At 38.2% G+C, this 11,797-nt stretch overlaps 1 protein-coding gene across 1 annotated transcript; it reads left to right on the forward strand.

Moving 5' to 3' along the window:
• The first annotated feature begins 511 nt into the window (after positions 1 to 511).
• On the forward strand, positions 512 to 11,541 carry IYD (iodotyrosine deiodinase). Its single transcript, XM_081945584.1, has 5 exons — positions 512 to 763; positions 4,682 to 4,861; positions 6,102 to 6,261; positions 8,214 to 8,370; positions 11,021 to 11,541. The coding sequence occupies exons 1-5, from the start codon at positions 580 to 582 to the stop codon at positions 11,201 to 11,203; spliced, it is 864 nt and encodes a 287-aa protein (XP_081801710.1). The 5' UTR covers positions 512 to 579; the 3' UTR covers positions 11,204 to 11,541.
• Positions 11,542 to 11,797: the final 256 nt, after the last annotated feature.

The following is an 11,797-nucleotide window of genomic DNA, read 5'->3' on the forward strand; positions in this document are numbered from 1 at the left end:
TGATTGTTTAATACCCATTACCACAATATTTGGTGGAAATGAAAAGTTAACAAAAAAAGATTATTCTAAAGGAAGGTATGATGGCAAAAGTTTTAATTTGGTCTAAAATAGATCTAAAACAGATCAGAAAAATTTAATAAATAAATTAATTAATAAAACATCTAGAAGGGAACCCGTGAGTAATTCCTAGTCAGTTAGGATGGTTTTGAGTATCTTTCACTGGACTTTTTTGCTCAACCTTCAGTTGTCCAAGCTCTATACATATTGGCTCATGATTTCCCAAGAACGTAGTAGCAACTAAATTGGTGTCGTTCAACTTAATGTAACTTGGGGTCAGATTTTGCAATAGGATTTTAACTTGGGTATAAAACAAACAGGGTTAATTCTGGGAAAGAAGCCAAATCGTATTAAAGGTTGAAGAGCAATTTCAGAAAATTCCAGCTTCAGGAAGCCAAGAGGGCAAAACCCTCTAAGTGGGTGGTTCTAATCCCTTTGTGCTATTTGTTTTCAGTTTTGTTCTTAACAAGAAGCACTTGCTGCGGGGTGGACTTGTGATACCACCTTTGATATTCATTGATTATGACGTTTTCTTTATTAACTCCAGCTGTGGTAGCACTAATCTGCGTCCTGATAGGGATAATATTCAGAAACAGCAGGAAAACTCCCAAGACAGAACTGCGCACAACCAGCAAAAATGCAGTACCTGGTCCATGGAGAGAAGAAGTCTTAAAAGATGGGACTGATTTACATGCAGAGGAAGAAGGTATGAAGAACTATTCCTGGCTGTGAATTGGTGGGGAAGGTGGGGATGATTTGAAGTTCAACACATATGGAGAAGAGGTTGGGAAAGGCTGCTTTACACTAATGTTTAACTATTTGTCTTTTGGTATTAATCTGTAATTCCTATGCAATTGAAGAGCTGGAGTGCTTGAAGAAATGAAATAGTGCTGGTATGGTGTCTGGTGATTTTGATGGACTCCAAGAGGAGACAAACGTGGCAAAAGCAGCCTTCTAGCATAAAATTATATGTGGGAATGACCTTGAGAGATAGGAAGAAGAACGGCAACTTAGACAATAGTTTAATAAATAAAAGTTGAGTCTGAAAGAGGAGAGGTGATGAAAGTGTCTCAGAAGGGACTTTCCCTAATTTTTGAGAAAGTAATGGAAGGAAGTTTCTGTGAGAGCCAGGTTGGTGTAGTGATTAAGGCATCATATTAGAAACTAGGAGACTGTGAATTCTAGTCCTGCCTTGGGCATGAAGTCCACAGGGTGACCATAGGCTAGTCACTTTCTCTCAGCCCTAGGAAGGAGGCAATGGCAAACTATTTCTGAAAAACATTGCCAAGAAAACTGCAGGGACATGTCTAGGCAGTCTCCAAGAATCAAATATGATTGAACGGGAGGGGGTGGGGACCCCCTTACAATAAAGATAGAGTTGTTACTCTTCGCTATGCTTCTTTTTTTGATTGCCTTTCAAGGCTAACACAGCCTGAGATCCCCCTTTTTGGTTATGTAGAGTAATAACTGTAATTGATATAGGAAGCTGTGAAGCTGATCTGTTATGGAGAAAGAAAGCAGCTACAGTGTGCACATTATTGACAAAAGTAGTTTACCTCTACATGTTTATTGAGATGTATGTCCTTGAAAGTTCAATATAATGTGTTCCTAGATGGAAGGCAATGGGATGTGCTTAATCACAAGTGAGGTTCTTTTTCAAGGTGTGCAAATAACTAGATACAGCTTTTATGCATGCCACATCTTTCCTGGTTTGATTTACTAAAAAGCCCAAAGACCTGTGAATTTTTCCAAATGTGGGATAGAAAGTGAAAGAAATGTCAAGCCAACCTGTTCTGATAGGGTATTATATACTCAAGGTTAGAGGCCTTTCCAGAATGAGCATTACTTGTTCATGTAGGATTCTGTATTCTCTTGTCCAAAGGACTAATCCTAACACGGCTGGCTGTGTTGGGAGCAAAGCAGCCCTATAAGCGTTACAAACTAGCCTTGGAAGAGAAAGCAAAATCTCAATACTACTCCTTCCTCAATTTGTCTGAAAGGAGAAAGGCTTCCATTGACTGTCTCTTGCTCTGGCCTGCACTTTCTCTGCTCTTTAATTGAGTGGACCCATCAACTAATGTTCTTCTAATGTATTTCAGGAATTGGTCTTCCGTGGAATATCCTTATATTCGTTGCATAGGCAGTGGGCCAAATATGCATTACATTTAAGAATAGTAAAAGTATGTAAATTCACGTGCCAAGACTTGGTGTTAGAAAAAAAATATGGAAGAGGGAACTTTGACTTACAAGTTTTCTTCTCTTTCTCAGTTGTTTTCCCTGGTTCGAATTGTGAAGGTGGTAATAGAAACCCTTGCAATGAAGAAATGAGAGAACACTTTACTATTAACCAGAGCATACAAAAACTTTCCTAGACCAATTCTTGAATACAGCTCATATGCACTGGAACCCACAGTGCATATCGGACATTAATACAATTGAGAGAGTCCAGAGATATTCACGAGAAGAGTCCTCCACTCCACCGCTTACGCCACCAGACTTGAAATTTTGGGCGTAGACAACTTACAACTATGCCGCCTTCGGTCTGACCTAAGTGTAGTACATAAAATTATCTACTACAATGTTCTACCTGTCAATGACTAATTCAGCTTCAACCACAACAATATATGAGCACACAATAGATGCAAACTTAAGGTAAAGCGTAACAAACTCGACTGCAGAAAATACAACTTCAGCAACAGAGTGGTCAATGCCTGGAATGCGTTACGTGACTCAGTGATTTCTTCCCCAAACCTCCACAACTTTAACCTTAGACTGCCTACTGTTGACCTCACCCCATTCCTAAGAGGTCTGTAAGGGGTGTGCATAAGCGCACCATCGTGCCTGTCGTCCCTGTCCTAACAGCCCCATTTATAGTGTGTTGATTGGTGGGATGAAAACGTCATACTTGCATTCTGTGATCAGCTTTTAGTCATGCTCAGCCAGGTTGATAAAAGCCTGCAGTTCATTGCTTTTAAGCAACCGCATGGCTTGGGTGCATTTAGAAGAGTCACTTAATGGCGTATGATGGCAGAGTCAAAAAAGTTGAAGCACTTTTTAAAATCCTGTCAGCATCCAAAGAAAACAACCTTGAGCACTATTTTCGAAACACTAAGTGGCAAGTGTTTTAGGATCGTGAATTTTGCTGCTAGGGGCCCGCTTTGTTTCCCTATGTTTAACCCATGGATCATCTCACTTTCCTTTATATTTTGATAAGATATTTTCTTAAGGCTTTATGAACATTGATCAATTGGAATATAACAAATTAAATGTCAAAATAAGAAGTCCTTCTTAGGCACTAAACAAACAGCATGAGGAACATTGTATATCATTAGCCGCCTTCCTCCACTGATTCTTTTCTTTTGCAATTAAAGAAATGGGAAGTATTTATTTCTGCCTCTTTTTACATGAAAGATATGAAATGCATAGCTGAAATAATACATTCTTACACTATTTAGAAAAAAAAGAATGTGTTTTTCTGCATGTGTGAATGTACACACCCACTTTACATTTACAAGCAATGTAAAGGGAGAAATTATTCTGCAGCTGCTAACATCTTTTATTTTCTTATGTACTTTTAAAACATTGCAAACTGCAGTTTCATCTGCAACAGTGTACGTAGATTTTTAAAATGATGCAAAAAATAGAATTACAGCTATCAGAGCATAAAACAACTATTCATCAGCAAACCAGCTACACTGAACAGCAAATCAAGGCAAACTGGGTTGAAAACATTTAAAAACTTAGGCAAAAAGGAGCCATTTGATTTGGTACCAAAGTAATATTAGCATAATCATCCCATTCCTAAATTAGCTGTTGCTTCAGTCAGCAGCAGCTTCATTCTCTTCCTCCTCCTCTACTCATTAGGATTGCCTGGAAGTGGATGAGTAAGGCCTGGACTACAGGATGGAAGTACGACTCTTGGGGTCTTTCTCAGCGCTTGCTGTTAGCTTCCTTCATCCTTTTCTCATGAGACTTAGAGTCATGAGTGCTGCTGTAGGGAAGAAGCACTTGTGTGACACCTCTCCTTTACTCCAACCTCAATAACCATAGCCAGGGAGGCTTAGCCCTGGAGATCCATCACCCTTGCGGTAGCCATTACAATGTTTGCCTCAGGACACAGATGCAGTGTCTACTTACACTCCTCCCAGATAAAGTTGGTGCCCAGAGATTGATAAGTCAAATACTGTCTATAGCAGGAAAGAAAAACCTGTTCTCTAGGTTTTTAATGTCTAGCTCCTACAAACCCATGTTTAAGCAAGCACAAAGGAACTACTTGTAATACTTTCCATAGGCCATTCCTGGTCTACACTCATTTTAAGGCAATGATTGTGCTAGAATTTTAGCTAGAATTGTTGTCATTTCCTAGCTCTATATGGAGATGCCAGAAACTGAATTTGTCTTTTTCTGCATGCAAGGTATATTCATACTAACAGGTATGAAAAAATATTACTTCTGATTGTTTTCTATAAATATTACTTGTTTCCTCCAAAATTCTTTGTTGATCTACAGTTAGATGCAATAATTAATACGGCCAAAGATTAGACTTTCCCCCAAAAATATAATTAAAATCATTTATCCTGTTTTATGTTTATTTTTGTATTCTTTCTTCCACCTTCTCCTAAAGATGACGATGAATGGAATGAATTCACTCACATCCCTTTTTCAATTCCACGTTACTCTGAAGAACACATGGTCAAAAGATCAAAGGATTTTTATGAGCTTCTCAAAAAGAGACGATCTGTTAGATTCATCAGCGATGAGCCAGTTCCAAGAGAAGTAATTGACAATGTGATTAAAACTGCAGGTAGTACTCTTTGTAAATGGATTTCTTGGAAATGATTAAAATCTAGAGTAACTACTTTAGCATCCTGTTATCTTTCAACTTCAAAAATATCAATCTACCTAAAGGGATATTGTAGGATACCTCCAGAGTGAATGTTAGCAAGAAAATGGTGCTCTCTGGGAACTCACTCTTCCAATAATAATAATAATAATAATAATAATAATAATAATAATAATAATAATAATAATAATAATAATAATAATAATAATAATAATAATAATAATAATAACAACAACAATAATAATAACAATAATAATAATAACAACAACAACAACAACAACAACAACAATAACAACAACAACAACAACAATATAATAATAATACAGTGTTAGTTTCAGTTTCTTTCAAAATCTCTCTCCCAACATGATAGATGATAGATGGATAGATAGATAGATGATGCTGATGACAGACAGACAGACAGGTAGATGCTCTTTTCAATTTACCTCAATAATTCCCATACTGTCCATTTCACATAAGAAAAGAGCATGTGTCCCAGCGGTGGGTTGCTCCCAGATCGGGCAAACCATCCCAGACACTTCTGCACATGCACAGAAGGGTCGCGCACACGCAAGCGAACCAGTAATAAAATAATAGGAAAACGACCACTGATGTGTCCATATGGTAAAGTTAAGAAGGAAGTCTACCAAGTTGAATTAAGATAAATATAATGCTTGCTTGTCACTCTGTACTTGTGTAAGCTGTTTCTCAGTTATGGCATAGGCTTTTGGTATAAAACAGCCTCAGGAAGTACATCTCTAAGGTACAGTAACTATAGGGCAGCTCATATAAAATGAAATGTAAAATAAACAGCAGTGATAAGCATATGAATAAGATAAATAGTTGGAAGCCAGTTACCCCTTATATTGTCTCTATGATTCAAAGGAGGTGCCCACTTTCCCAAAGCTTTTTCTTCTATGAACTGAATGCCTTTCTGAAGATCATGATCCATTATTTTATTAAAATTAGCTTTGTTGTTTCATGTTGGGGCAACACATTTACATGATCAAAAGTTTGAATCAATTGAAGTTAATCTAGTCAATTATCTGACTGACTGATGTAATTTTAGCACAGTTGGTTAGTTATATCCCAGTTCCAAAAGTGATGATGCGTAAAGTTGTGACGTCTTTCTTTTTCTTTTATTAAAAGATCACCGTGTAGCTTTATTCTTTAATCCCAATATTTTCATTTTATTCAATTAAAGGAACATCTCCTAGCGGGGCACATACTGAACCTTGGACCTTTGTGGTTGTCAGTGATAAAGAAATAAAGCATAAAATCCGGGAAATCATTGAAGAAGAGGAAGAAATGAACTACATGAAAAGAATGGGAGACAGATGGGTTAATGACTTAAAAAGGATGAGGTATCAATAGGATAATTGCTGCAACTTGGAAGGAGTGATCATTATGTTCCTGAGGTTATGGATATAAGGATCAGTTAAAATCTAGCCTATTAGTGCCATTTTTTCCTGAGTACAAATACATATTCATAAAGATTATATTTTGTCATATACATCCATTCATACAATCATTTCATTATGTACAATGTAGTTAATCATGAAATAAATATATTTTTATTTTAATCCTAAAATACCATACAATACAATACAATAGTAGAGTTGGAAGGGACCTTGGAGGTCTTCTAGTCCAACCCCCTGCCTAGGCAGGAAACCCTATACCAGTGATGGCGAACCTTTTTTGGCTCGCGTGCCACAAGTGGGGGGAGCGCAGGGGGCTCGAGTGCGTGCATGCCGCACCCATAATGCAACGCGCGACCCCCCAGTGCGCATACATGCACAACGCGCGACCCCCCCATTTTTACATGTTTTTTTGCCCTCCCCAGGCTCCAGGGGCTTTATAGGAGCCTGGGGAGGGAGAAAAGAGCCTCCCCGACCCCCCCGGAGACCCTCCGGAGGCTTCAGGGACTGTCCGGAGGCTCTCCTGAAGCCTTCGGAGCGCTTAAAACCACCTTCCGAGCAAACTGGAAGTGACTTCCGGGTTGCTCGGAGGGTCGTTTTAAGCGCTCCGAAGGCATCAGGGAAGCCTCGGACGGTCCCTGAAGCCCTCGGAACGCTTAAAACGACCCTCCGAGCAACCCGGAAGTCACTTCCGATTTGCTCGGAGGGTGGTTTTAAGCATTCCGAAGGCTTCAGGGACGGTCCCTGAAGCCTCCGGGCGGGCGGGGGAGGCTCTTTTCACCCTCCCCAGGCTCCTATAAAGCCTCTGGAGCCTGGGGAAGGCAAAAAAACCTGGCCAGGCATGCGCGCTGGCCAGCTGACAGGGCAGCGCCTCGCGTGCCCTGACAAATGGCTCCGCGTGCCACTTGTGGCACGTGTGCCATAGGTTCGCCATCACGGCCCTATACCATTTCAGACAGATGGCTATCCAACATCTTCTTAAAGACTTCCAGTGTTGGAGCATTCACAACTTTTGGAGGCAAGCTGTTCCACTGATTAATTGTTGTAGCTGTCAGGAAATTTCTCCTCAGTTCTAAGTTGCTTCTCTCCTTGATTAGTTTCCACCCATTGCTTCTTGTTCTACCCTCAGGTGCCTTGGAGAATAGTTTGATTCCCTCTTCTTTGTGGCAACCCCTGAGATATTGGAACAATGCTATCATGTCTCCCCTAGTCCTTCTTTCTCTTAAGCTAAACATACCCAGTTCCTGCAACCGTTCTTCATATGTTTTAGTCTCCAGTCCCCTAATCATTTTTGTTGCTCTTCTCTGCACTCTTTCTAGAGTCTCCACATCTTTTTTACATCGTGGCGACCAGAACTGAATGCAGTATTCCAAGTGTGGCCTTACCAAGGCATTATAAAGTGGTATTAACACTTCACGTGATCTTGATTCTATCCCTCTGTTGATGCAGCCTATGGTTAGCCTCTGTCCCTCTGTTGATGCAAATTATGGTTAGCACATTTCTAAAATGGTACCAAGCCCCCACTATATATATTTTCTATCAGGTTTGAAAATACATTTCAGCCTGCTTATGCTTTTAAATATATCTCTTTCCAGTATATATTTTCTCTTAAACAAACCAAATTCTACTTCATTTCTCACCCGGCATTTTTATGGCAACCAATTTATTGCAACTGTGATTGAAACAGTACAAGTCAAAGATGTGTCCCAGCCAAGGTGCTGAACACAATACAAGGGGTTTTATTTTAAGTAGAAAAATAGTAGGTGTTAAATCTGGCAGCTTTCAAAAGGTTTTCTGAAAGGTTTTCAGGCAGACTTTTATTGTATAATACATTTACATTTTATAACTACTGCAAATATTTAATGCTAAACAGCTGTTTAATAATGACTCTTTCTTAGGACAAATTGGATCAAAGAATATTTGGATAGCGCTCCATACTTGATTCTCATTTTCAAGCAGGTGTATGGAATACTTCCAGATGGGAAAAAGAAAACTCACTACTACAATGAGATCAGTGTTTCTATTGCGTGTGGCATCCTCCTCGCTGCCTTAGAGGTATGCTTGCAATTTGGGTAAGAGGAAGAGCACAAAGAAATATAATCAAGGTGGAGGATTATGCACAACCATTGTTTGTTTGTTGTTGTTGTTTTTAGAAAAAAACTGCTTTCACTATAAGTTTTATCTCAGACTACACATCTGGGCAAAAAGAGGAATTGATTCTGCCTTAATGAAAAGGTATTTTAGGCTGCACACAATATTTGAAAGACTATGCAGTCTGTTGTAATCTTGGGAGATTGAGGATTTTCGTTTAAATATGTTGAGCAAGTTTAGAGCAAAGTTAACATACTAAAATTCCATCACAATCTGCCAATGTAATATGATATAAGCACATTTATTCTGAACACTTAATTTATATTGTATATATTTCAGCTTGAACACTGCAATAGCAATGGGCTCTTTGCTTCAGTGGACTGGGCTTTCTCTAAATTGTTCTCTATTTTTTAAAAAATAAAATAAGACTAAGCATACAGATTGTGTAAGGCATATTTGGGACTTATCCCTACTTTAAGATACTCAGACTGATTTATGGATTTATAATGATACTGAATTATGAAGAGTACTGAAAGTGATTTAACGACCATCATAACTGAAATAAATTTAAAATCCTATTTATTCATATAGAGTAGTTCATAAAAGGATTAATATATTGAAATACTGCAATAATTGCCAAAAGCCAGATGTATTTGTAAAAAACTTCAATTCTTGCTAGACTAATGTTGCCTAATTTTTTTGATTGTGTAGTACTTAGTAGATTGTGGAATGCTATAAATTTAATATATCTTGATTTGAACAAAGCATTTGTTGAGCTACTCTAGGACATTCTGATTAACAGTTCACTGTAAGTAAATGATTAAGTAAAGACTATGATAAAACAATTAAGTGGATATATTGCTGTTTGAAAGTCATAGTCAAGAAGTACATTTAATAGGTCTTTATTAAATTTAAAAATAAACGATTGACATAAGGATCAACCCCAAATTCTATAGTTTTTAATATTTTTACTAATGGTTTGAATGAAGAAGTGCGAAGAATACCTATCAAATTTGTAGATTATCTAAAATTGAGTGCAGTGCAATAGCTAATGCCCCAGAAATAGAATTCAGAACACTCTTGATATGTTAGAAAACTGTAATATCTAACAGGACTAAGATCTAATTTATTTAAGATCTAACACATCAAGTATGTTTCAAGGAAGAAGGCCAGGACTCATTTTCTATCATTGTAAAATTCAGGCACAAAACAGTGAATTTAAGCAATAAGAAAGCAAATTCCAATTACATTTTGTGGGGGAGGAATCCAAGACGTAATAGTTTAACATCAAAACTACTTGGCTTTCCTTTGCTAGATGTGTTCAGATGGAAGCCAGACAAAGACAGATTTTTTTTAGTTTTAGGGGTATTTTTAGTTACCTGCACTAAAGGTTTGACTCAGGGGTGAAATCAACTTACCTTCGCTACCGGTTCGCAAATGTGAGCGCACGTGCCACCTCAGCATTTGTGCAGGACCTTAAGCGCATGCGCAGAACTTAAAAAATGGGACGTAATGAAGTCCAGGTGGGTGGGTGGAACCTCCCGCCATTGGCACTAGCGGTTTGCCTGAACCGGATAGAACCGGTCCAATTTCACTCTTGGTTAGACTCAATAAAAAGCCACTTTGAACTTCATTGCTCTATCCAGTTCTATTGCAAAATTTAGCTGTTCAATAGGTTTCCCATGCGTCCTCCTCAAAGAGAAGCAAAATTTGTAGTTTTTAAACGATAGCTTCACATGACAAGACTTATGGTATGAGTTGTGAGTATTTGCCCCTCGCTAAAAGGAGAAACAAATAACAAGAATTATGTATATGGTAAAACAATGAAATATTTCATATAATCTTTTATGCATAGGTTTTATAGGCTACAATCCATTTCATCAGAAAGCCACACTATAATAATTTGCTTGTCTTTGTATTATATAATTCTGGGGTTTTAGCAACAGGCCGAATCCCTTTGGAATTAAATATAGCACACGTTGCAATATATATTACAAATTGACACGTATGCATTATTAAAATGCCTGAATAAATATGTATGGACATAAGGTGATGCATATCTTATGAATTCTATTTGACTAAAGAGCAGGTAATTTTGTATTAACCTGAACAGAAAATAATTGTATTGCACCATAAATGTATATTATACAATTATGAAAAGATATCAATATTGAAACATATATAATTGCAGTACTTATACTTTCCGAAGAGATTATGCATGTTCAAGCATATTCTTGCCTTAGATAATCATATACTTACCTATCTATTATCTATGAATCTATCTAATCATTTGTACAAATGTTTGTATGCCACCTGCAGCAAACCATATAGCAGTGGTTTGCTATATGATAAGAACATACAAACATTTAACGTGTAACAAATCACTAAAGCTAGTTCTCTCTGCAAAATCCTTAAAACATTGTTTCAGTTTGACAGCCATCTTAAACAGGAAAAGGATCTCTTAGGCTGAGGGACAAGGTATTCCAGAATGAAATATTGTGTTGAAAACTTGAACCATGTAGGTTCTTCAGAGATTTATAGGGCATGAACAAGGTGGATAAAGAATGCTATTCTGATACAAAGTTTTCATATTTTGTTCCCTTTTTGCTTTTAGAATGTGGGCCTGGTGACAGTTACTACTACTCCACTGAACTGTGGCCCACGCTTGAAAGTTTTGCTTGAGCGCCCACCAAATGAAAAGTTGCTTCTGCTGCTGCCAGTTGGATACCCCAGTAAAGACGCCACTGTGCCAAACTTCTCCAGAAAGCCACTGAATGACATTATGGTGGTTATATAACCCTGAACACTTTGGAATATACTTTCATATATGAACCACCTGAAGAACACTTGTTCTCCTTGATTATTTCTGTAACTCTGCATCAGTGGTAGGATTCAAATAATTTAACTACCGGTTCTCTGCCCTAATGATCAGCTGGGTAGGTGGTCATGTGACCATGTGGGCGTGGCCAGCTCAAATCACTCACATCGATGGGCGCTTCGCCTTAGCTGTTATAATGTAATAAGGGTTAACCAAAGACACAATTTCTGTAAGCAGGGCAATAAAGATTAGGCTAGAAACAACAACAGAATGTTTCCTTCCTGCCTTCCTTATAGGATTAGCCCTTTAAAGTGGGAAAAAACTTTTATGTTTCTCTTTTACTGAAAAAGTAACTGAGGAGCCAAGTTAACAGTAACGGTTTATTCTGCTCAAGATACAAAGTAACGAACTTAACGACTCTCCGTCTGACAGCTCTTTTATAGCTGAGCTGTCAGACAGTTAACCAATCAGCTTGTTTAACGATCCCCTCGAGCCTGCACGGACGCAGGAGCCAATCCCGGGACACAACACTCCTTCCCCCCGGACTGCACATGCATAGTCCTGCAAATATGC

This window comes from Natrix helvetica (genome assembly GCF_964273705.1).
Source record: "Natrix helvetica genome assembly, chromosome: 2".
NCBI lineage: Eukaryota > Metazoa > Chordata > Lepidosauria > Squamata > Natricidae > Natrix > Natrix helvetica.